This window comes from Bufo gargarizans, chromosome 2 (genome assembly GCF_014858855.1).
Source record: "Bufo gargarizans isolate SCDJY-AF-19 chromosome 2, ASM1485885v1, whole genome shotgun sequence".
In the NCBI taxonomy this organism is placed as follows: Eukaryota; Metazoa; Chordata; class Amphibia; order Anura; family Bufonidae; genus Bufo; species Bufo gargarizans.
Window position 1 is genome coordinate 607,131,991 of NC_058081.1, and position 26,507 is coordinate 607,158,497.

Sequence of the window (26,507 nt, forward strand, 5' to 3'; positions counted from 1 at the left end):
AAAGTATGTCGCAGGGGGAAAGGAGGCATACGTACGAGTAGCCCCGTAAGCAGTGAGAAGGCTAACCCACCTACGGGACGAGAAGGCATACACGGCCCAAACAACGCACAAGAACGTCCGCTCACTGCAAAAATATCACTCAGCGAAGAAGGCCAGCCACAGAGTCCCACAGTATCTACGGAAGTGCAACTGAAAAGGAGTTATGCACAAGACTAGTAAGGTATGCGATAGAACGCAAACTGACCTCCTCGAAAGGGGGGGACATGTACCTGGCAAACTGCAGTCAGCAAGAGTGCAAGGGCCCGCCCCAAAAAGGGGGTGATGCCCAAGGTCGTAACTACGTCAGAGAAGTAGGGCATACCCTACTTCGCCCAGAAGGGCGCCATGCACATGGCCACACAGTATCCAGCAGGAACGCAGGAGGTCCACCTAGTGAAAGGGGGGTCATGCACAGGGCTATCCTAGCATTAAGTGAGTGTGCAACAATTCACCCAACACCGAAATTTTGTGAGAGTGCAACTACTCCACCAATGAAGGGGGAACATGAGCAAGTCCAGCACAGCACATACAAGGACAGCCTTGAATCCCGTGAGCGTGCAAAATTCCGCCCATGGAATGAGGGGTGGTCACGCACAAGGCCAGCACCGCATCCAATGGGAACACAAGCGTTCCACCCATGTTAGAAGGCCATGCTCAAGGCCAGCAATGTATCCGGTGAGAGTGTAGTATGCCGCCCAGAACACGAAGGGTGGGGGGGGGCCATGCACATGGCCAGCATCGCATTCAGGGAGAGTGCGAGCAGCCGGTGAAAATGTGCGTATGTCACCTAAAGGAGGCATACCCATGGCCGGCAGCGAATCCAGTGAGAGTGCGTACACCGCCCACGGAAGAGGGGTCATGCATATGGCCGGCAGCGGATCCAGAGAGAGTGCAAGCACCCCGCCATGCATAGGGTTCATGCACCTGGCCAACAACGTACCGGCGAGAGAACAACCACCGACCGAGGGAGTGTATGTATGCCGCCACCAGGGAAGGAGGCATGCCCAAGGCCGGCAGTGAATCCAATGAGAGTGCATCATACCGCCTATGGAAGGTGGTCATGCACATGGCTGGCAGTGAATCCAGTGAGAGTGCCGAATGCCGTCCACAGAAGGGAGTCATGCCTATGGCAGGCAGCGAATCCAGAGACAGTGCGGCGTTCCGCCTAAGGAAGGGGGTCGTGCACATGGCCAGCACCGAATCCGATGAGAGTGCAATATTCCGCCTAAGAAGGGGGTCATGCACATGATCGGCAACGAATCCAGTGAGAGTGTAGCGTTCCGCCTATGGAAGGGGTCACGCACATGGCCGGCAACGAATTGCCGTGTTCCACCTATGGAAGGTGGTCGTGCACATGGCCAGCACCGTATCCGGAGAAACTGCAGTAGGCCGCCAATGAAAGGGCGATCATGCACAAGGCCAACCCGCAGTTAAGGAGAGTGCAGTACCCCGCCAGGAGGGGGGTCCTGCACATGGCAGGCACCCTACAGAAAAGGCTGCATGCACTGACCAGCGCCGTATCGCGGAGAGGGCAAAAAAAAAAAAAAAACGCCTAGAAGGGGAAATGACCCTGGTAGCGCCGCAGCCGGGGAGCGCGACACCATGCCACCTATGGAAGGGGGGCATGTATACAGGCAGCACTCTGAGATGAGGCTGCAGTGTCCTGCGCAGCCCACAAGTCATGTTAATAAATAATTTAATTTCTTTTTTTTTTTTTGTTTAATTTATTTATTATAACCCAGCCTCACTGAGGCAGAAAGCCACACAGGCCCATCGGAAGCCGGCCTGTACCCAAGGGGTTAACAGGGATCCGGCCTGGGGGCGGCACTGCGATCCTCTGGGGGCGGGGGAACCTCCAGGCGGGAAGATTCGCGCCCGGAAAAGTTCCAGCCCCCTCCAACAGAGGCCCGAATTTTGCGGCCTAGCAGGCCGTGAAGCCGGGGTCTAAATTTTTAGCGGCGCCCGGCTGACCGGGGCCGCACAGTATTTAAAGTACCGGCCGGGCCTACGGAGCGGCACATACCGGCCGCGGGTGCCCACCCCGCGGGCCGGAAGAGCTGGGGACCCGGATAGAGTGGGATCGCTGCCGCGAAGTGTCGCCCAGGAGGGGAACAACATTTTGCGGCGCCCGGCCGACCGGAATGTTCCGACGGTCGGCCGGGGGCTGTTGAGGCATAGCGCTCATTTGTAGGCCGCGGTGCCCACCCGCTGTCGGAAGCGATGACCCGGCAGCCATTTCACCCCTGGAGCGGGCCCTTGGCCTAGAACAGCGCTCCATATGGCCGGCAGCCACAACCACCTTGCCCTTGGACCGGTGCCCGTGATGGGTCAGGGGCAGCAAGGCGCGGGCCCTCTGGCCCTGAAGCAGTGGCCGGTAAGAGGGAGGGGGACCCTGAGACCGGGTCTGTGAGGGTGGGAGGCCTGCATAACCCCTACGTCAGGGGCAGCTAGGTGCGAACCTCTGCAGCTCCCCAGGCATTCTTCTTGTCAGGGAGAAGGGTGCCAATGTCCTATGGAGGGGAGGAGAGGGAGCAGAATGTCGCCCTGTGGCAGCCAGGGGCCAGCCTAGGACTAGCAGGGACAAAAGGGTCCAGAGGCCCTGTCAGTATGGGGGTCAGGCACGCAGGAGACCGGGGTGGGGGGGGGGGGACGTAGGGCTGGAGAAGCCAATCTCTCACCACAGCCGTCTTCACCCTCGGTCCGTTCCAGCAGGGTCGCCCCTTCAGCTACTGGCACCGTAGTGGCAGGACGCTGGAAGAGGGACTTGGCGTGCGGGCGACCCTTGCGCTGGCGGGATGTAGGGGAGCTGGGCTGCCCTGATCCACCTTGCCTTCTGTGGGGGAGGCAGCAGTGCGGATGACCGGCACTGGCGCAGCTCGACCCCGGGAGAAACAGAGAGGTCTAGTGCGTCTCTGTTGTCCCTGATGTTCTGGAACAAAAAGAAAAGAAAAAAGTAAAAATCTAAAATTAAAACAAGGAGAAAACAGCCCTGCAGTAGCAGGGAGTGTCTTGCCTCCTTGGACACTAAGCTAAAAACTGACAGTCTCTCTCTCCAGGCTGAGGGTATAGCTGTGGAGGAGGGGCTAACAGTTCTTACTTAGTGTCACGCCTCCTAGGGAGATGAGCTATACCCAAGGTCTTCTGTGTCCCCCAAGGAAACTGGGCGAGAAATAAAAATTGACCGGACGCAAGTATAAGTGAAAATTTGATGTGTACTCTGTGTCCACCCTAAACGATATGTGCACCTTTACTGCCATTAAAATATAAAGCAAATGCCTAGATTAACATCTCCTGCCGTTTTATGTATACGGCCTTCTGCAGATCAACTTGTCCCGATGGTTACAGACTACAAACACCCATCTGTAGTCTGATTCTGAAGTCACCTTACATTTATGTCTAGCTAGCAATGGATATAAGCAAGAAGTGGGGGCACATGGAAGTTAGAAAAGCGGCTGCTATGGGGCCCAAACTCACAAGGGACCCACCTGGAAGGCCCTCATTATACAATGACATTATATACGTGTAGGAAACGAAGGAGCGGCTGTCGGCCTGGTCTGAGTGATCTTGACTGCTCTGCTGAGTGTGCAAGTGTATGGAGAGACAGCCTTAGTGTATTTTTTTTTTTTTTTTTTTTTAAAACCACACCTTTAAACATTCCTTATAATGCTCCCCCTTCTGTACCTTCATGTCCATGCCCTTCTCCATCCTGCTCTCAGGCTCTGACTTCATCAGCCAGCAGTGATATTCTTCCTTCTGATTGTCCGTAGAGCTGGATGGTACGGTAACTTTCTTCCGAGTCCTCACATCTTTCTTTGCCCCTTGTCCTGCCCCTGGATCACCCTCTTGGTCCTTTTTATCTGTGCAGTAATGATAATTAATCAGAAATATCCAATACCGTCTTGGTTTCACTTTTCCATTCATTTTTACTTCAAACAGTGTACGAAATACCATTCTACAATTTGGAAAACATCGACAAGCTGCTGCTGACAGATCTGATATTATCATGCTGTTAATGTTATGTGGCTCATGTAGACAACCCTTCCAATGCATATGGGCATCATACATGGAGGTGTCCTCTAGAGGGACCACCCCTCTTTGAGCCAGCTGATCTGAAGGACTTATATTACATTGTCTGGTCATTCAATATCAGCCTTATGTGTTAATGGCCTTGGAGATGCATGAACATGAACAATAAGATCATTCAACAGCAACTTGTTGATGGTTTCCAAGTAACATGTTTTCTATACTACACAGAGGAATAGGCAAAAAAATAAACATAAAAAAAATGGGAAAGTAACAAGATTTTTGTACTTCCTGTAAAATCTGTTTCTCTTCCGTTCATTGGGGGGGGGGGGGGAACAGGCATTGACCATGGGTATAGCTGTTGCCGCTACGAGGCGGGCACTAAGCACAAAGTGTAAGCTCCTCCCTCTTCAGCTTTATTTCTTCCTACAGGGACTAAGCTAAAATCAGTTTAGTGCAAAAGCAGTAGGAGAAGCCAGACATAAGAAAATCACATTATGTGCAAACCCGGAACCGCACAGGCCCATAAACAAAGAACTGGGTGGGAGCTGTGTCCCCCAATGAACGGAAGAGAAACAGATTTTACGGTAAGTACAAAAATCTAGTTCTCTCATCCGTCTCATAGGGGGACACAGGCATTGACCATGGGACGTTCCAGAGCAGTCCCTGAGGGTGGGCTTAACCACAACCCCCCTGCCAATCAGAACCGGTTTGCACTCTGTAAAATAAAAAAAATAAAAAAAGTATGCCAAGACGACCAGGTTGCCGCCTTGCACACCTGAAGGGCCAAAGCCCCGTGATGCACTGCCCAAGAGGCTCCTACTGCCCGAGCCGAGCCAAACTAATCCATCCGGAAATGGAATTCTTTGACGCTGCCAGAACTTGTCTCGGCCCCTCTGGAATCACGAACAGGGAATCCGTCCGCCTGAAAGTAAAGTTTGTGATGGGATTTAAACTCACAGGTTAAGCATCATAGCCCAGAACTTTAACCACTGCACTATATAGCTGCATACACCAGATCGAGAGTAGGGAGCGACTGTTCTCGATGATTAGACGGGTCCGGACAAAATGAAGGAAGAATAATCTCATTTAGATGAAATGTCGACACCACCTTCGGCAAGAAGGACTGCACAGGGCGAAGGACCACCTTATCCTGATGGAGGATCAGGAAGGGCGAGCGACATGACAGAGCCGCGAGTTCCAACACTCTACAGATAGAAGTAACTGCAAAAAAAGAAAAAAAGCCACCTTATAAGACAGGAAGTGCAGCGACACCTGGTGCAAAGGCTCAAAGCGGAGAAGAGTGGAGAGCGTTGAGCACTAAATTAAGATCCCAAGGATCTAATGGAGGATGGAAGGGGGGCGCAGCATGCGCCACCCCCTGCAGAAAGGTCTGAACCTCCAAAAGCTAAGCTAAAATTTGCTGAAAAAGAATGGAGAGAGCCGACACTTGCCCTTTGAGAGAGCCGAGATCCAGCCCCAAGTCCATGCCCGACTGCAGGACAGCCAAAAGTCGCAGCAAAGAAAAATGAACCGGAGATAGCTGTCTCCGCTTGCACCAACTAAAATAGGACTTCCAAGTCTGGTGGTAGATTCTGGAAGACGACGGCTTCCTGGCACGAATCATAGTCTGGACCACTGCATCCGAAAACCCCCAAGCCTTAAGTACGCTGGCTTATACAGCCATGCCGTTAAATGTAGTGACCCTAAATTTGGGTGGAAGATAGGCCCCTGCGACAGCAAATCCTCCCGAAGAGGAAGGCGCCAAGGTTCTTTGGCGAGAAGTGCGACTAGGGATGCGTGCCACACCCTGCATGGGCAGTCTGGGGCCATATCTTCGTGAGAAGCCACTGAAGCAGCGGGAACACGTAAAGAAACATGAATCGAATCCACGGGATCACCAGTGCATTGCATGCCAGGGCCCTGGGGTCCCTGGACTGTGCGACAAAGTCCTCAACCTTGTTGTTGAAGTGTGAGGCCACATCCGGCTGACCCCACCTTTCGCAGATGTTCCTAAAGACCTGCGGGTGAAGAACCCACTCACCGGGATCGAGACGCTCCCGGCTGAGAAAGTCCGCAATCCAGTTGTCTACGCCTGGAATGTAAACTGCCGATGGCGCCGAAACCTGTTTCTCCACCCAGCTGAAAATCAGCGCCGTCTCCTCCTTGACTGCTGAGCTCTGGGTGCCACCCTGGTGATTGATGTATGCCACCGCCGTGGAGTTGTCGGACTGCACCCACACTGGACAACCCCTGAGATGGTCGGCCCAGTGCTGCAGAGAGAACCGAATCGCCCTCAACTCCAGAACATTGATTGGAAGGGAGCGCTCCTCGTGTGACCATACCCCCTGGACCGAGAGATTTTCCAACACTACCCCTCCAACCGCTGAGGCTTGCGTCTGTTGTTAACACCCTCCAACGGAGAGGGAGAAACGAACGCCCCAATGTCAACATCGGAGCGGCCATCCACCATCTGAGGGCCTGGCACACTGGGGAAAGGAGACGCATCGGCTGATCGATCCTACCTGGACAGAATGTCTCGTTGAAGCGCTCTGGTATGGAACTGAGCATAGGGAACTGCTTCGAAGGCAGAAACCATGTGATCCAGAGCCCACATGCAGCAACGAATGGGAACCGGACCTGGCCGCAACAATGAACGGATAGTTTTTCCGGAGGCAAGAGCACCTTGGCCTGAGAAGTGTCCAGTACCATGCCCAGATAAGTCAATCGCTGCGATGGATAAAGACAAGACTTCTGTCTGTTCTCGATCCATCTGAAGCTCCAGTGTGTCCAGGACTATGCTCAGGCTGTCTGCCATCCCTTGAAACGACGGACCCTTCACAAGGATGTTGTCTAAGTAAGGGATCGCCACAATCCCCCTTGCATGGAGCAGGACCATAACTGCCGCCAGAACCTTCATTAAGACCCTGGGAGCCATGGCCAGGCTGAACGGGAGGGCTAAAAATTGGTAGTGAAATGGACCCACTGCGAACCGGAGAAACCTCTGATGACTGACGCATATGGGTACGTGAAGATAAGCGTCCTTGATGTCTATCGAGGACAGGTACTCCCCTGGTTCCATGGACGTAATGACTGACCTCAGTGACTCCATCTGGAATCTGCGGACGCGAAGGAAACGGTTGAGCGCCTTGAGGTCTAGAACGGGACGGAAATACATAGAGATTGGAGCAAAAACCCCTGAAAACGGTCTTGTGCTGGAACCGGAACAATCACACCTTGCTGCAGCAGCATGTGAATTGCCAGAAAAAAAAGAATCTGCGGCTGCGGGAAAGGCCGGAGGAGACGACCGAAAAAAACCGGACGGAGGGGAGGATGTGAAATCCAGCTTGTAGCCCTCTGCAATGACCTCCCTCACCCACGCATCTGAAATGTGAGCCAGCCAATCATGCCAAAACACATGAAGCCGGCCGCCCACCCGAACAGAGGCTCCCTTGGGGTCGGATTCCGCTTTTTTGACTTATTAAACCGCCCCCTGTTCTATGGTAAATGGGTGCTCTTACCTCCTGTAGCGCCAGAAATTATCTTATCCAGGCGCTTACCAAAAAGTCTGCTGCCGGTAAAGGGGAGGGCCGTCAGGGTCCGCTTTGAAGCATTATCTGCCACCCAGCATGAGAGCCATAGGGTACGGCGATTAGCCACCAATAGGGCTGACGAGCGAGCCATAAACCTGGCCGCGTCCAAAGATGCTTCACAAATATATGCACTGGCATGCGAGCGCTGCAGGGCCACATTTGCAAGTTCCACTGAAGGAACTCCCGAGTCGAGACCCTGACGCAATACAGACACTAAGCTAAAAGTGATTAGCTTGGTCCCTGTAGGAAGGATATAGCTGAAGAGGGAGGAGCTTACACTTTGTGTGCTTAGTGTCCGCCTCCTAGCGGCAACAGCTATACCCATGGTCAATGCCTGTGTCCCCCAATGAGACGGATAAGAAATAAGACATTGTTTTTGGTGCTGCAGCCACCATGTCGTTCTCAAGGACTAGATTCATGCCAGTAAAGCCTTGTTCACATGTCCGTGAACGATCCGTGTTTGGTCTGCGTGTCCGTTTTTTACCCTCCGTGTCTCATCTGTATTCCACAGAGAGAGCACCACTGAAAATTAATTTCCAGAGCATCTCCTCTCACTAGTCAGTGAAAAATGGACCAAACACGGATGCAACACAGGTGCCCTCCGTGTTGTATATATGTTTTTATAAAGACCCGTAGACTATAATCAGCATACACATCACATACCAATTTAAATATATATATATATATATATATATATATATATATATATATATATATATATATTAAACTGATGTGTGAACACATTAAAATCAATGGGTACGCGTGCTGTCCGCAGAAAATGCAGACAGCACATGTTTGTGAAAAATGGAAATGTGAACGAGGCCTGCCTAAGGCAGACTAGTAGTATCAGTTGGAAAAAAAATGGGGGGGGGGGGGGGGAACAACCCCTAAGGTACATTAAGTAATTTCAATAGGAGCTGCACAATGGCTGGAGCTGTGAAATCCTGAAGATACCTCGGAGCGGCTGATCCGCCATCAGATAGGAAATCAATATAAAAATCCATGACAACCCTTTTAAGGCAAGTATGCTTGAGGCCATAAGCAGAACTTCCAGACTTACCTCCAGCCGAAGACGTCACACGCTTCCTCTTACTTTGACGCATAATTTACTTCAATCTAAATCATAAAAAAAAATAAAGGTTTTAACCCAAAACACTGATCAAGACTAGACATGTGACATGACTCAGAGGACAACTAGCCGATCACTGTCAGGTGAGGGAAGTGATGCCAGCACTTTCAGTGTGGCCATGTGGCCTGGAGAACCATGGGCCCCCTTTACACTATACAACCACCCACCAAGTGTAGCCCAACCCCACCGTCACTGTTTATCTTCTGCCATGCAAGAAGTGAATTCTCTGTATTCAATGCCGACAGGTATGTTGGGAGTTGTAGTTTCAGAACAGCTGTCGATGCACACATTTCTGATTGCCAATGTAATTATGAGAATTTAATAAGGACACAATTTTAAAGAGAAATATCTATATTCTAGACATTAGACAATCCCTCTGAGGATCTTCATTCAAGGAACTACAACTCCCAACATGCTCACTGATACATAAGCGAATAAAGCATTATTTGTATCCTCACTATTAGCAGGTAAACCCTCTATAACAGGAGTAACAGCCGCAGTGTGGACATCACAGAAGAGCCACGCGGCCATTCCAATACTGTTACCTAACAGCCTACGGCTCCTTTAAGACGCGCCTCTCAGGCTAGCCAATCAGCGCATTATACCAGGCAGAGCCCCGCCCTGCCTCGCTGAGGTGTACTGGGAAATGTAGTTTTGTGGCTGTACCCGTATATCCGCGCATTCACTGCACATGAACTACAATTACCGTGGTGCACCGGCTGACTAGCCGGCTTGCAGACATGGCGGTCGGGTTCAGAGTAGGATCCTTGTTCGCTCGGTCTTTCAGAAATGCAGTTGGCGGGATGACCACGACTCCCAGCAGAGGAATAGCTTCGGTTATAGATCGTAAGGGCACGAAGGGTTAAAATCCAAGGAGCGGAGTGAGCGGGCACTTGTTGACCTTCTGCTGTTAATTGACTGGGGCAATGAGGGTCACGTGACTGGGGCTAGCTGTCAGTCATTTTGGTACAGGGAAAGTCATGTGATTGTCATATGACTACACTGCTTTAATGTGATTGGTTAGAATGCAGATTAAATGTTAGGTGTGTTGCCTATAGCAACTGCAACGTTTGAAAATGCACAGAGCTATGTGCCTTTTTATTCGCATGCCACTTTTTCTATAGTATGAGGGCCAATATAGCAGTGACAGTGAGGGTCTTCAGCTGCAGTGCCCCCTATTGGTGACAATTCAGCTGTGCCATCAATGTAACGTCCACACGCTTTCCCCATTACACTGACACCTGCACTGCCCCCTAAATGTGACCACTACCTAAAGCCTACAGTATTGTGGGATTGCAGGGAAAACTTGCTTGCTTCTCATATCTGCAGATTATGGAGGGTCCCTAAAGTGTAACTGCCATTCTATTTTATTTGCCTAATGTATCGGGGCAGAGATACTGACCATTTTTGTAATACACTGTATTTACTGAAATCATACATTTCTATTAGAAAAATAGCACTAAAGTGTCCCATTTTGAGCCTTAGCAACGCTCCTCCGTCTTCTGTGTATATAAAGCGGTCAGTATTGAGCAAGTCTCCACAGTTATGTAGATAGAAGACAGAGGAGCGTTGCTAAGGCTCAAAATTGGACACTTTAGTGCTATTTTTCTAACAGTAATTACAGTGTATTACAAAAATGGTCAGTATCACTGCCCCTACACATTATAAAATAAAAATACAATGGCAGCTACACTTTAAAGGGGTTATCCCCTGATTCAAGTTAAAAAATGAAAATCGCTTTTTAACAGAGCTCCCTATTCATTGCCCAACTATTGTGCTAGATTCATTGCAAGCTGGCATCTCAGGGGTGGTGTCCTACCGGCTGCTGCTCTCCTCCTATCACAGCTCAGGGGGCATGTCCTACCGGCTGCAGCTCTCCTCCTATCACAGCCCAGGGGGCATGCTCTACCGGCTGCAGCTCTCCTTCTATCACAGCCCAGCGGGCATGCTCTACCGGCTGCAGCTCTCCTCCTATCACAGCTCAGAGGGCATGCTCTACCTGCTGCAGCTCTTTTCCTATCACAGCTCAGAGGGCATGCTCTACCGGCTGCAGCTCTCCTTCTATCACAGCCCAGCGGGCATGCTCTACCGGCTGCAGCTCTCCTCCTATCACAGCTCAGAGGGCATGCTCTACCGGCTGCAGCTCTCCTCCTATCACAGCTCAGAGGGCATGCTCTACCGGCTGCAGCTCTCCTCCTATCACAGCTCAGAGGGCATGCTCTACCAGCTGCAGCTCTCCTCCTATCACAGCCCAGGGGGCGTGTCATTTTTTTCTACAACTGTCTCCCTGCAAGGGTGCTGCCTCATGTTGCACAAAAAAAAAAAAAATTGTTTTTTTGCAACAACCTACCTGCATTTATTCTGCGTTTTCTTCTAGCAAAGGAAAAGCTGACATGGCAGGTCCTGATGTAGAATTTTGGCACGGTAATGTCGCTTCCTTTCTGCCTCCCATTCATTTCAGTGGGAGGCAGTTCTTAGGATCGCAGAGCGGCGGCTTAAAGCTGTGGCCACGCCGAGAACGGACATTGAGATGAATGGGGGGCAGAAACAGTGCTGCCGCTGGCTAAATTTCAGTGCAAAGTTCTACAGCAAAAGACGCCTTGTGAACATACCCTTACATTAATTACAAAGTGGAGGTAATTTAATTTGCTGTGTGTTTTCCCTTTCCTGAAAGAAAATACACCGTAAACGTAAGTATGTTTTTGTAAAATCCAAAAGCGCAGCACAGACGCGACGCGTGACAGGACTCATACTGTCCCATCTGTTGGCAGTTGAAGTATATAACTGAGCATGTGCGTCCACCTCAGTCAGGTGGACAGAGAAATTATGAAAATAACAAGCAGCAGATGGCGCTATACAGATAGATTTTTATTAAATAACTCAGTGGCTAAACAAAATGTTGAATTACCTGCAATTACAATAGTATTCAGATCCTGGCGCTACTTTGAAACATGTAGAATATTGTTCATGGAAAAACCCACTTAACTGGATTTTTGCGATAATCACAAATTTGTGGGCACGTGAAATGTTATGCAAACCCATAAACTACTGTATATGATATTGACTGGTCATACACATGTTTATTCGCCGAGGAGCCCCATCCTAAAATCACCCACCATTAAAGGGAAAATGGCTGCATTGTGGCACAGGATATAGTCTCTATGCATTGGCCAAGTATTGTACACACCGAGCAGAGGACCTGTCCTCCTCCCATGGTCTGTGCAGGTGGGTCTACAAGACAAAGAATGGCCCCACAAGCTCTGCCCTAGGCATTACACAGTGGAATAGTTTCAGAGTGTTCCTTTACATGTGGCAGCATACTGTAATATGTGCCTCTTTTTGCAGCTTCCATTGGGCTGAGTGAAGAGCAGAAGGAGTTTCAGAAGGTGGCATTCGACTTTGCCTCCAAAGAGATGGCTCCAAACATGGCGCTATGGGATGAAAAGGTGAGGATGGGGCAAACCTAAGCATTAGACAGAAGTTCCTGGAGCTCACCAGAGGGTTTTTTATGAATAAGGCTACATGGTGATGCTAGTTGCGGCCAGGAACGCTGAGTAGCAGTGATCCCATAGAAATGAATGGGATTGCCGCAACAGTCGCAAGAAATCCAGCCAAGTTGGCAGTTCCATTTATTTCTATGGGATGACCGCTACTCTGTGATCCTGACCGTGTAGACCTAGCCTAAACCCTTAAGAAATAATTCCTGCTGGATAGTGATTGCTCCAAATGGGGATGTCTCCTGGTTTGGGACTCCCCTTTGTATGTTTATAGTATCAGAGGCTGGCCCTGGACCTTCTGGTGAGTCATTCCAAATCTGGTCTATGGGTTATCTGGTATTGCAGCTCAGCTCCCGTGAAGTGAATGTCTAATCCTCTACAACTAATGATATGTAAGGCCTTATTCACACAGTCAGTGTATTCCATGAGGGATTTTGAGCCAAAACCAAAGATCAGGTGCAGATCTTTCCCTTCTACCGTATCTATGTGGAGGCTCCAACCCTGGTTTTGGCTCACAATCACTGATGGAAATCACTGACGTGTTAATAAGGCTTAAAGGCACCTTTTTTTAATTCTTGCATTTAACTCATTTTGGTATCAAAATCATTCTTTCTATTGGTCTTTACTAAAAAATATTCAGACATTCTGTCACAAAGGGTTAATTGTTTTTGTCTGAATAGTCATTTTTATCTCTAAATTACTAAAAGGTGTACCCCAATATGCAGTGCTGGGCCCTTTATTATTTAATTTATTTATTAATGGTATCGAGGACGCACCATTTCTATTTTTGCAGCTGATACTAAGCTATGTAGTACTGTATAGTCTATGGAAGCTGACGAACACTCTGAGTGATTGGGCATCAACTTGGCAACTGAGGTTCAATGTGGACAAATGTAAAGTTCTGCATCTTGGTAGTAATAATCTCCGTGCTTCATATGTCCTAGGTGATGTAGCACTGGGAGAGTCACTTATAGAGAAGGATTTGGGTGTCCTTGTAGATCATAGACTAAATTACAGCATACAATGTCAATCAGCTGCTTCTAAGGCCACCAGGATATTGTCATGCATTAAACGAGGCATGGAGTCGCGGGGCAGGGATGTAATATTACCACTTTACAAAGCGCTGGTGCGGCCTCATCTGGAATATGCAGTTCAGTTCTGGGCACCAGTCCATAGAAAGGATGCACTGCAGCTGGAAAAAGTACAGAGGAGAGCGACTAAACTGATAAGGGGCATGGAGGGTCTTAGTTATGAAGAAAGATTAAAATAATTAAATGTATTTAGTCTTGAGAAGAGACGTCTAAGGGGGGACATGATTAACCTATACAAATACAGTATATAAATGGGCCATACAAGAAATACAGAGAAAACTGTTCCATGTAAAATGTGCTCAAAAGAGAGGGACAAGTTCAGTCTCCAGAAGCATCAAAGATTCTTTACTGTAAGAACTGTGAATCTGTGGAATAGACTTTCTCAGGACGTGGTCACAGCAGGAACAGTGGACAGGTGTAAAAAGGGTTTAGATTAATTCTTGAAAGTAAATGACATTAATGCTTATGAAAACGTGTAGAAATCTGAGTCTCACTTCCTTTTGGGATTCGCACCCCTACCTATCCCTTGGTTGAACTTGATGGACTTATGTCTTTTTTCAACCGTATTATCTATGTAACTATGTTGTAAACACTTATTTAGGCTAGGTCTACACGACGACATTTTTTGCGCGACATTTTGTCGCACCAATGTCGCGCAACAATTTTTATAATGGTAGTCTATGGTGTCGCACTGCGACATGCTGCGACTGCGACAGTTTCAAAAAATCAATTCGAGATGGATTTTTCTGTGACTGTCGCGTCGCAGCATGTCGCAGTGCGACACCATAGACTACAATTATAAAAATTGTTGCGCGACATTGGTGCACAATATTATTATACGGATGTTAAAAGCAAATAGACGGCCACAAAATGGATGCACACGCTGATGCAAAATGGCCATTTTCCACTGTCTTGTGAATGTACCCTAAAGGGGTGCCTGGAGGGTCTTTATACCAAGACCTACTTATACTTTATATACTTTAGACCAAACGACGATCTGCCCCATCATTATCAGAGTAATGGCTGCAATGTTTCTCTGTTTTACATAGGAAATATTTCCAGTGAAGACCATGCGGAAGGCAGCAGAGCTCGGCTTTGGTGGGATTTACATTCGTCCTGACGTTGGAGGATCAGGGCTTTCTCGTCTAGATACTTCTATTATTTTTGAGGCACTGTCTACAGGCTGTGTCAGCACGACGGCGTATATGAGCATCCACAAGTATGAGACATTATAATTTGGATCATTGTGCTGAATTTCGGTTCAACCTGATTCTTATCCTTTTTAGGTTTTGTACAAGAGTGATGCTTCCCCAGATAACCCCTTGAAAGTGAATCTCCACCTTGTCTCATCAGGCTATTTTCAGATCCAGAATTCTGTTGTGATTAATGTCTAAATATCTGTTTAGAACGTAAAGGTGCTTCCCCCACTGCCCTATAGAAAGGCTTTCAGAGGCTACCTTAGGGTAGTGTACCTCTTGGTGAGAGATCGTTGACGGCTAGACATGCCTCTAGTGTCATGGAGCCCATTATGTGTCCTGCCATTGACAGCAAGTCACTGTTGCCTTTGTTTGTGTTGTTGTAGTGAATGAGAAACCTGGGCTTCTATGGACCGGACCCTTATTGTCTTTAGAGACAAGTCCAGGTTCTGTTCCAAGAATGGTTGGGTTTGTGTATGAAGGCCTCATGGTGATCGCATTTATCCTGCCCTTATTGTGGAGCGACGCACTGCCCCAACTGCTGGTGTGATGATCTGGGGAGCCATTACATACGACATTTGGTGACAGCTCAATGATATATGTGCAAGACATCCTGCGACCACATGTGTTGCCTCTCATGGAAGGGCTTCCAGCTGGCATTTTTCAGTAGGATAATTCTCGGCCACACACAGTAAGGGTTTTCCAGGAATGTGTCCGCCAGATTGAAACTTTTCATTGACCTGCTCAGATGTATTGCCAACCGAGCATTTATGGGACCCAGTAGGACACCAGCTTCAGCAGCCTACGAGTGTGCTGGATCTACAGGCCTAGCTGCAACATCTGTGCGCAAATGTGCCTCAGGATACCATATGGGACCAGTATGACTCCATGTCCAACCGTATCTCATCTTGTATCCGAAATAAAGGCACCAACAGGGTACTAAAGCCTCCTTTTAATTGTAGCTTTCCCCAGTAAACTTATCACTTACATACAGTCAGGTCCATAAATATTGGGACATCAACACAATTCTAACATTTTTGGCTCAATACACGACCATATGCAAACTGTTGTAATTCCTACACCGTTCACCTGATTTGGATGTAAATACCCTCAAATTAAAGCTGACAGTCTGCAGTTAAAGCACATCTTGTTTGTTTCATTTCAAATCCATTGTGGTGGTGTATAGAGCCAAAAATGTTAGAATTGTGTAGATGTCCCAATATTTATGGACCTGACTGTATATCACCATTGCACATCACACATACAAAGTTTCAAAACTCCTTTTTGGTGCATTATGTTTTTGTCATCTAGTGTATAACAACATGTTGGTTGTTTGTATTTACCACTAGAGGGCATATAGGAGCCAGCTGCATACTGTTTTCTGATTGATAGCTTGTATGCAGTAAGTTCCCCCTAGTTGCTGCTGCCGACAGTCATAATGTTAGGCTACTTTCACATTAGCGTTTTTTGCGGATCTGCAAAAACGCTTCCGTTACCATAATACAACAGCATGCATCCGTCATGAACAAATCCGGTTGTATTATGTCTTCTACAGCCATGACGGATCCGTCATGAACACCATTGAAAGTCAATGGGGGACGGATACGTTTTCTATTGTGTCAGAGAAAACGGATCCGTCATCATTGACTTACATTGTGTGTCAGGATGGATCCATCTTACTCCGCACCACATCGTGGACAGAAAAACGCTGCTTGCAGTATTATTCTGTCCGCGATGGGAGCGCAACCAACGGAACGGAATGCATTTTGGAGCACTCCGTTTGGTTCAGTTCAGTTTTGTCCCCATTGACAATGAATGGGGACAAAACTGAAGCGTTTTCTTCCGCTATTGAGATCCTATGACTGATCTCAATAGCGGAATTGAAAACGCTAATGTAAAAGTAGCCTTATATTTTAAATGGCATATCACTAGGATATGTTATAATTTTATGATCGGTTGGCCTACTGATCCGGAGAATGAAGGGAGCACAGGTTTGGTGTACTGCTGCAGACAGGAAGGCAGATGCCACTGTACTGGTGAGAAACAGTGATGGGAACTCAACGCTACCCCAGCCCCTTCATTCTCAGGATCTCAGAGGTCCAATTTTTATATATATATATACAGACAGAATTTTCTAACTATTTAGTTTTTAAAAATAAAACAAAAATCATCAAAAGAGCAGATATTTACGGATATTAACGGAATCTGTCAGAGACCTCCCTCTCACACTGTTGGCACAGACACATAGCTGGGGTTCACCTGATTAAAACGCAGTTTTTCTTTTGTTGATCTGAAGCTCCATAGTTTTTCTTAATATGCAAATTAGTCCTTTGGTGCAATGAGGGCATCACCACTGCTCTTATTACACCCAAGCTTCACTACTTTCTGTGGCCAGCCATTCCCTCGTTGCTTTGATTGATAAGGCCAGGCATTGGCAAAGTGGCCATGGAGGGGCTGGCCACAGGAATGAGTGACCGATCGCTGGTGACGGATTCCCTTAATAAAAATCATTTAGGGAATAGAATATTTCTCTTTATTACTCCTACTGTTCCCTGTGAACACTACAGCAGGCACAGGCTGTTTTATAGCTATTTTTTCTTTCTGAAGGCTCTTTTCTATGATCATCCGATAATCCAAATTATCTGCTAATCCAACGCCTATCATGTCCCACTAATGCACGAGCGGTGTCATGTATTTCCTACAGTAATGTCCTTTATACTCATATCTCTCGTTTCTCTGCAGTATGTGTGTTTGGATGATTGATACGTTTGGGAACGATGAGCAGAGACATCGGTTTTGCCCCTCTCTCTGCACTATGGAGAAGTTTGCGTCTTACTGTCTGACAGAACCAGGTGAGATCTGATCACAAGTGGGGTCTCAGCCTCAGACTATACTTCATCACATGTAATCACATGTGTAGATCTGTCCTTTACATTCTAAGGGTCCAGTCACACGTCTGTAAGTGTTTTGCACATCCGCAAAACACGGACACCAGCAATGTGCGATCCGCAATTTGCGGACAGCACATCGCCGACACTATAATAGAAAATGCCTTTTCTGGTCCATAATTGCGGACAAGAATAGGACATGTTCTATTTTTTTTCGGGAACGAAATTGCAGATTCCGAAAATGCGGATCCCGGAAATGCGGATGCAGATCCCGGAAATGCGGATGCAGATCCGCATCCGTTCTAGCCCCATTGAAAGTGAATGGGTCTGCACCCGTTCCGCAAATTGCAGAACAGATGCGGACCCAAATTACAGACATGTGAATGGACCCTTAATGGGTGTTCTATAGCTGAGCTGTACAGTACATCTTCATTTCTCCCTTATACAATGCATTCTGTATTATTCTCTTTCAGGCAGTGGAAGTGACGCAGCTTCTTTGCTGACATCTGCAAAACGAGATGGCGATCACTACATCTTGAATGGATCTAAGGTGCCTTTCTTGTGCAAATAAAGTAGTATTGCAATATACATATCATAAAAATATGGCTTGTTCTTTTACATTTTGCTCTCTGGTAGCGCCCTCTGCTGTTTCTCATCTGGCCAAAATTCTGTTCCACCTTCTCCTGCATTGAGTGGTCGACCAACATGCTCAATAGCTTCTGCTCCCTTCCCCTCATAGGGATATCATAGAGAAGCAGGTAAAGCGTCCCAGGCATCCCTACTTCTAAATTCATAGAAGTATATAGTTATATACAGTATAGCCCTCTAGACAGTGGAGAAGGAAAGTGTGTGTGTATGTGTAGGGGGTATTGCATACCATAGTGTGAATCGCTGGAGCTGTGTGTGTATGTGTATATTGCATACCATAGTGTGAATCGCTGGAGCTGTGTGTGTGTGTATATTGCATACCATAGTGTGAATCGCTGGAGCTGTGTGTGTGTGTATATTGCATACCATAGTGTGAATCGCTGGAGCTGTGTGTGTATGTGTATATTGCATACCATAGTGTGAATCGCTGGAGCTGTGTGTGTGTGTATATTGCATACCATAGTGTGAATCGCTGGAGCTGTGTGTGTATGTGTATATTGCATACCATAGTGTGAATCGCTGGAGCTGTGTGTGTGTGTATATTGCATACCATAGTGTGAATCGCTGGAGCTGTGTGTGTATGTGTATATTGCATACCATAGTGTGAATCGCTGGAGCTGTGTGTGTGTGTATATTGCATACCATAGTGTGAATCGCTGGAGCTGTGTGTGTGTGTATATTGCATACCATAGTGTGAATCGCTGGAGCTGTGTAGGGGTATTGCATACCATAGTGTGAATCGCTGGAGCTGTGTGTAGGGGTATTGCATACCATAGTGTGAATCGCTGGAGCTGTGTGTGTGTGTATATTGCATACCATAGTGTGAATCGCTGGAGCTGTGTGTGTGTGTATATTGCATACCATAGTGTGAATCGCTGGAGCTGTGTGTGTGTGTATATTGCATACCATAGTGTGAATCGCTGGAGCTGTGTGTAGGGGTATTGCATACCATAGTGTGAATCGCTGGAGCTGTGTGTCTGTGCAGGAGAAGAAGAGATGAAAACCCAATTTCAGATATTGGGGGTGGAGGGCAGGGATTACAAGAGCTGACCGCAGTATGCTCCTGGTTGATGCAGAAGCCTGATGGTCACTTGTGAGGAGCTGATGCCTGCCCTCAGAAACGTAAAGGGAATGTGTCATCATGACCTATTATTTTTAATTATGTTTTATGTTAAACACATTTTTTTTATAATTTTTTGTGATGTTTAAACAAAAACCATAAAATCCTGCAGTTTTCGTGCTGGCCACTAAGCCTTATAATAGGAGCCACTTCTTGGTCTGTACAGATCACTTTACTGCAGTTACCTGCTTATCTGTCATTCCAATGCTACCTGTAATGATATCACCTCTGTGTATACATATAGACAGGATCCACCATTCACAGTAGTTCATAATAAAATCTTATCTATTCTTTCCTTGTACAATGACCTCCGCACAGGTCACAGAGCATGTCCAGAAAACACTCCCATAGAAGTCAATGAGGACCCCTCCAGACCATTGTGTCTATGGACCATGGGGCTGCCGTAAAGCTATTTTCTTAATGCTGGTAAGAACAGCTCAGGCAAGATGCCTCCCCCCCCCCTCCCCCATAATCTTGTTCAGGAAATAGGATAAATAAATCTGCAATCAGAAAATAAAACCAGATTAGAAAAAAGGGAGATACGTTACCATCTGGTTTTAACTGGCAGAAAATACATTTTGGTGACACTTTCCAGAGCTGCAGAGAGGTGAGTTAAACAAGCTAAAAGGGTGAAAATTACACTGGAGAGCAACATGTATGCATTGATATAGTTAACATGATGTCTGTTGATCCAGATATATATTTTTTTTCAATTTGTTGGATTTGTTTGGTTTTCGATGGGGAGAGGGGAGAAAGCTGTTGCCAGACATCTATGGTGGCAGCTTATCTTCTGGGAAAACATAATGATTGGGTATTAAAATGTAACGCACCCAGTCCATCTCTCCCTCAATATCCTTTGCCGGTGGAGAATCAAGGGCACCCCGTACACATTAGGATCCATTCACACATCCATAGAATGTGTCCGCACCCGTTCCGCAGTTATCCAGAATGGGTGCGGACCTATTCATTCTCTATGGGGCAGGAATGGATGCGAACAGCACACAGTGTGCTGTCCGCATCCGCATTTCCGGAGCGCGGCCCCGGCAGTTCTGTAGGGGTGACGGACGGGTGTATTGGGGATCCGCAATACACTACGGACGTGTGAATGGACCCTTAGACTGTTGGCCAAGCTTGTTGAAAATGGCATGTTTGACCACAATAGTCTAATGTGTATGGGGGCCTACAGCAATATCAGTAAAGTGCTTCTCTCTCTTTCCAGGCATTTATCAGCGGTGGTGGTGACACGGATGTGTATGTAGTGATGTGTAGAACAGGGGGCAGCGGATCTCGGGGTATATCCTGCCTGGTGGTAGAAAAAGAGACACCAGGGCTCAGCTTTGGAAAGAAAGAGAAAAAGGTAAGAGAGGAGTTACAGATTCTAGGACTTTGCTTCTTTTGGTATTTTCATATTGTAACCAGCCATCACTAGCATGCTACATAGCCTGAATGACATCACAGTCATGACCAGTGACCTCATAGTGACATCAGCATGCAGCAACAGACTACATACATAGACTGCTAGGTAGCTACATAGTGTGACCTCACTGTCCTCTGTGACATCATCACCCTCTGTAACAAACTGCATACATAGACTGTGTGACCTCACTGTCTTCTGTGACATCATCACCCTCTGTAACAAACTGCATGCATAGACTGTGTGACCTCACTGTCCTCTGTGACATCATCACCCTCTGTAACAAACTGCATACATAGACTGTGTGACCTCACTGTCTTCTGTGATATCATCATCCAGTAACTAAATGCATACATAGATTGTGTAACCTCACTGTCCTCTGTGACATCATCATCTAGTAACAGACGACATAGACTGTGTGACCTCACTGTCCTCTGTGACATCATCACCCTTTTTAACAAACTGCATGCATAGACTGTGTGACCTCACTGTCCTCTGTGACATCATCACCCTCTGTAACAAACTGCATGCATAGACTGTGTGACCTCACTGTCCTCTGTGACATCATCACCCTCTGTAACAAACTGCATACATAGACTGTGTGACCTCACTGTCCTCTGTGACATTATCACCCTCTGTAACAAACTGCATGCATAGACTGCGTGACCTCACTGTCTTCTGTGACATCATCATCCAGTAACTAAATGCATACAGACATTGTGTGACCTCACTGTCCTCTGTGACATCATCATCCTCTGTAACAAACTGCATGCATAGACTGTGTGACCTCACTGTCCTCTGTGACATCATCACCCTCTGTAACAAACTGCATGCATAGACTGTGTGACCTCACTGTCCTCTGTGACATCATCACCCTCTGTAACAAACTGCATGCATAGACTGTGTGACCTCACTGTCTTCTGTGACATCATCACCCTCTGTAACAAACTGCATACATAGACTGTGTGACCTCACTGTCTTCTGTGACATCATCATCCAGTAACTAAATGCATACAGAGATTGTGTGACCTCACTGTCCTCTGTGACATCACCCTCTGTAACAAACTGCATGCATAAACTGTGTGATCTCACCGTCCTCTGTGACATCATCATCCCGTACCAAACTTCATATATAGACTGTGTGACCTCACTGTCCTCTGTGACATCATCTCCCTCTGTAACAAACTGCATGCATAAACTGTGTGATCTCACCGTCCTCTGTGACATCATCATCCCGTACCAAACTTCATATATAGACTGTGTGACCTCACTGTCTTCTGTGACATCATCATCCAGTAACTAAATGCATACAGAGATTGTGTGACCTCACTGTCCTCTGTGACATCATCACCCTCTGTAACAAACTGCATGCATAGACTGCGTGACCTCACTGTCTTCTGTGACATCATCATCCAGTAACTAAATGCATACAGAGATTGTGTGACCTCACTGTCCTCTGTGACATCATCACCCTCTGTAACAAACTGCATACATAGACTGTGTGACCTCACTATCCTCTGTGACATCATCACCCTCTGTAACAAACTGCATACATAGACTGTGTGACCTCACCGTCCTCTGTGACATCATCATCTAGTAACAGACGACATAGACTGTGTGACCTCACTGTCCTCTGTGACATCATCACCCTTTGTAACAAACTGCATGCATAGACTGTGTGACCTCACCGTCCTCTGTGACATCATCACCCTCTGTAACAAACTGCATGCATAGACTGTGTGACCTCACTATCCTCTGTGACATCAGCACCATCTGTAACAAACTGCATGCATAGACTGTGTGACCTCACTGTCTTCTGTGACATCATCACCCTCTGTAACAAACTGCATACATAGACTGTGTGACCTCACTGTCTTCTGTGACATCATCCAGTAACTAAATGCATACAGAGATTGTGTGACCTCACTGTCCTCTGTGACATCATCATCATCTAGTAACAGACGACGTAGACTGTGTGACCTCACTGTCCTCTGTGACATCATCACCCTTTGTAACAAACTGCATGCATAGACTGTGTGACCTCACTGTCTTCTGTGACATCATCATCCTCTGTAACAAACTGCATACATAGACTGTGTGACCTCACTGTCCTCTGTGACATCATCATCCCGTACTAAACTTCATATATAGACTGTGTGACCTCACTGTCCTCTGTGACATCATCTCCCTCTGTAACAAACTGCATACATAGACTGTGTGACCTCACCGTCCTTTGTGACATCATCATCTAGTAACAGACGACATAGACTGTGTGACCTCACCGTCCTCTGTGACATCATCACCCTCTGTAACAAACTGCATGCATAGACTGTGTGACCTCACTGTCCTCTGTGACATCATCACCCTCTGTAACAAACTGCATACATAGACTGTGTGACCTCACTGTCCTCTGTGACATCATCATCTAGTATTAGACGACATAGATAGACTGACTGTGTGACCTCACTGTCCTCTGTGACATCATCACCCTTTGTAACAAACTGCATCCATAGACTGTGTGACCTCACCGTCCTCTGTGACATCACCCTCTGTAACAAACTGCATGCATAAACTGTGTGATCTCACCGTCCTCTGTGACATCACCATCCCGTACCAAACTTCATATATAGACTGTGTGACCTCACTGTCCTCTGTGACATCATCTCCCTCTGTAACAAACTGCATGCATAAACTGTGTGATCTCACCGTCCTCTGTGACATCATCATCCCGTACCAAACTTCATATATAGACTGTGTGACCTCACTGTCTTCTGTGACATCATCATCCAGTAACTAAATGCATACAGAGATTGTGTGACCTCACAGTCCTCTGTGACATCATCACCCTCTGTAACAAACTGCATGCATAGACTGCGTGACCTCACTGTCTTCTGTGACATCATCATCCAGTAACTAAATGCATACAGAGATTGTGTGACCTCACTGTCCTCTGTGACATCATCACCCTCTGTAACAAACTGCATACATAGACTGTGTGACCTCACTATCCTCTGTGACATCATCACCCTCTGTAACAAACTGCATACATAGACTGTGTGACCTCACCGTCCTCTGTGACATCATCATCTAGTAACAGACGACATAGACTGTGTGACCTCACTGTCCTCTGTGACATCATCACCCTTTGTAACAAACTGCATGCATAGACTGTGTGACCTCACCGTCCTCTGTGACATCATCACCCTCTGTAACAAACTGCATGCATAGACTGTGTGACCTCACCGTCCTCTGTGACATCATCACCCTCTGTAACAAACTGCATACATAGATTGTGTGACCTCACTGTCCTCTGTGACATCATCACCCTCTGTAACAAACTGCATACATAGACTGTGTGACCTCACTATCCTCTGTGACATCAGCACCATCTGTAACAAACTGCATGCATAGACTGTGTGACCTCACTGTCTTCTGTGACATCATCACCCTCTGTAACAAACTGCATACATAGACTGTGTGACCTCACTGTCTTCTGTGACATCATCCAGTAACTAAATGCATACAGAGATTGTGTGACCTCACTGTCCTCTGTGACATCATCATCATCTAGTAACAGACGACGTAGACTGTGTGACCTCACTGTCCTCTGTGACATCATCACCCTTTGTAACAAACTGCATGCATAGACTGTGTGACCTCACTGTCTTCTGTGACATCATCATCCTCTGTAACAAACTGCATACAGAGACTGTGTGACCTCACTGTCCTCTGTGACATCATCATCCCGTACTAAACTTCATATATAGACTGTGTGACCTCACTGTCCTCTGTGACATCATCTCCCTCTGTAACAAACTGCATACATAGACTGTGTGACCTCACCGTCCTTTGTGACATCATCATCTAGTAACAGACGACATAGACTGTGTGACCTCACCGTCCTCTGTGACATCATCACCCTCTGTAACAAACTGCATGCATAGACTGTGTGACCTCACTGTCCTCTGTGACATCATCACCCTCTGTAACAAACTGCATACATAGACTGTGTGACCTCACTGTCTTCTGTGATATCATCATCCAGTAACTAAATGCATACAGAGATTGTGTGACCTCACTGTCCTCTGTGACATCATCACCCTTTGTAACAAACTGCATGCATAGACTGTGTGACCTCACAGTCCTCTGTGACATCATCACCATCTGTAACAAACTGCATGCATAGACTGTGTGACCTCACTGTCTTCTGTGACATCATCACCCTCTGTAACAAACTGCATACATAGACTGTGTGACCTCACTATCCTCTGTGACATCATCACCCTCTGTAACAAACTTCATGCATAGACTGTGACCTCACTGTCCTCTGTGACATCATCACCCTCTGTAACAAACTGCATGCATCGACTGTGTGACCTCACTGTCTTCTGTGACATCATCACCCTCTGTAACAAACTGCATACATTGACTTTGTGACCTCACTGTCCTCTGTGATATCTCCGTCCATTAACAGACTATATACATAGACTGCTAGATAGACTGTGAGCTCACTGTCATTTGTGACATCATCATCCACTACTACAAACTGTCCTCTGTGACATCATCCATTAACAGACTTCATACATAGACCATGTGAGACATGTAGATATGAAACCCAACCTTTTCATCATTCACCTTTGGTCTCTTAGCTCAAAGCTGGAGCGACATTTCCTCTGTAAAACATTAACAATTAGAATTGCTGAATCCTTTTTGTAACAGGACATGAATGTACGTCTATAAATCAGTGCAAATCAATTCCCAAGGTTTTTCACGGGTCATAAGGCTGTGTGAGTAGCAGAACCACCTTATGCCTCTCCCCTTAGTGATATCACCATTGCTTGGGGATTTGATAATAGACATGAAGAGCGGCTGAGCTCAGCAGCGGAAGTCTAACTTTTCTACTTTCAGGTCCAGTTCAGCCTTATAGGGATTTTGTTACTGAAAGATTCACCATGCCCCCTTTTCGGGAAGTGGCACGAGCGACCGAAAAACCCCACTTGTGTATAAAATGTCTACACAAGTGGTGTTTTAAAAGTTTCAGACGTGAAGTTTGGGACTTTTTATTGCCAGAAAACTGGCATAGGGGAATGATAATAATCTGCTTTTGGGTGAAAATTATGAATGACAACTATGACAGCACCCATAGGGATAGCGACACCGCTTTCTAAAGGTCCTGAATTGCATAAAAATACAGTGGTTTACCTAGTTACGTCTGAAGCCATGACAGTTGTCAGCCAGCTTTCTACAGACCCAGAGCATTTACACACGTTCAGTGTCTGTAGAAAGCTGGGTAACGCTCCCTTATGAGGACTACATATCAATCTGCACTGTCATGGACTGTTGTATGTAACTGTGTATGTTAGGCTCCATTCACACGTCCACAAATGGGTTCCGCATCCGTTCCGCAATTTTGCGGAACGGGTGCGTACCCATTGATTTTCTATGGGGACGGAATGGATGCGGAGCCCCGATCTTCAGGTCCGCAGCTCCGCAAAAGATAGAACATGTCCTATTCTTGTCCGCAGCTTGCGGACAAGAATAGGCATTTCTATAGGGGTGCCGGGCGGGTGTGTTGCGGATCCGCAACACACCACGGACGTGTGAATGGAGCCTTAGTGCTGATTTATAGGCCATTCAGGGTATGATCCTACGTGTATGTTCATTGGACCTGTGTCCTGGTGTAATACATTCTCTTATGCTCACCAATGATTTCTGCCACAGGTCGGGTGGAACTCGCAGCCAACAAGAGCGGTGATATTTGAGGACTGTGTCGTCCCTGTGACAAACCGTCTCGGGGAGGAAGGCCAAGGCTTCGGCATTGCCATGAGAGGACTGAATGGAGGGAGGATAAATATAGGTAAGAGCCTGT

General features: G+C 46.9%; 2 protein-coding genes across 3 annotated transcripts in view; one reads left to right on the top strand and one right to left on the bottom strand.

Annotated features, from left to right (window-relative positions):
- Nucleotides 1-9,607, bottom strand: part of THYN1 (thymocyte nuclear protein 1) — a 23,064-nt gene extending 13,457 nt beyond the window's left edge. Inside the window, exons 1-3 of one of the 2 annotated variants that reach the window (XM_044282008.1) lie at nucleotides 9,491-9,607; nucleotides 8,716-8,771; nucleotides 3,721-3,896 (exon numbers count right to left, since the gene is read on the bottom strand). In XM_044282008.1, the coding sequence (XP_044137943.1) occupies nucleotides 3,721-3,896; nucleotides 8,716-8,758 (219 nt within the window). In that variant the 5' untranslated portion in view covers nucleotides 8,759-8,771; nucleotides 9,491-9,607. Of the gene's footprint in view, nucleotides 1-3,720; nucleotides 3,897-8,715; nucleotides 8,772-9,242; nucleotides 9,337-9,490 lie in introns of those variants that run through there. The other variant, XM_044282007.1, reaches the window with a different exon arrangement.
- ACAD8 (acyl-CoA dehydrogenase family member 8) overlaps nucleotides 9,506-26,507 on the top strand; it is a 25,317-nt gene continuing 8,315 nt past the window's right edge. Inside the window, exons 1-7 of the mRNA XM_044282005.1 lie at nucleotides 9,506-9,630; nucleotides 12,130-12,230; nucleotides 14,422-14,591; nucleotides 17,311-17,420; nucleotides 17,930-18,006; nucleotides 20,444-20,581; nucleotides 26,360-26,495. Coding sequence (XP_044137940.1) covers nucleotides 9,525-9,630; nucleotides 12,130-12,230; nucleotides 14,422-14,591; nucleotides 17,311-17,420; nucleotides 17,930-18,006; nucleotides 20,444-20,581; nucleotides 26,360-26,495 — 838 coding nt within the window. The 5' untranslated portion in view covers nucleotides 9,506-9,524. The remainder of the gene's footprint in view (nucleotides 9,631-12,129; nucleotides 12,231-14,421; nucleotides 14,592-17,310; nucleotides 17,421-17,929; nucleotides 18,007-20,443; nucleotides 20,582-26,359; nucleotides 26,496-26,507) is intronic.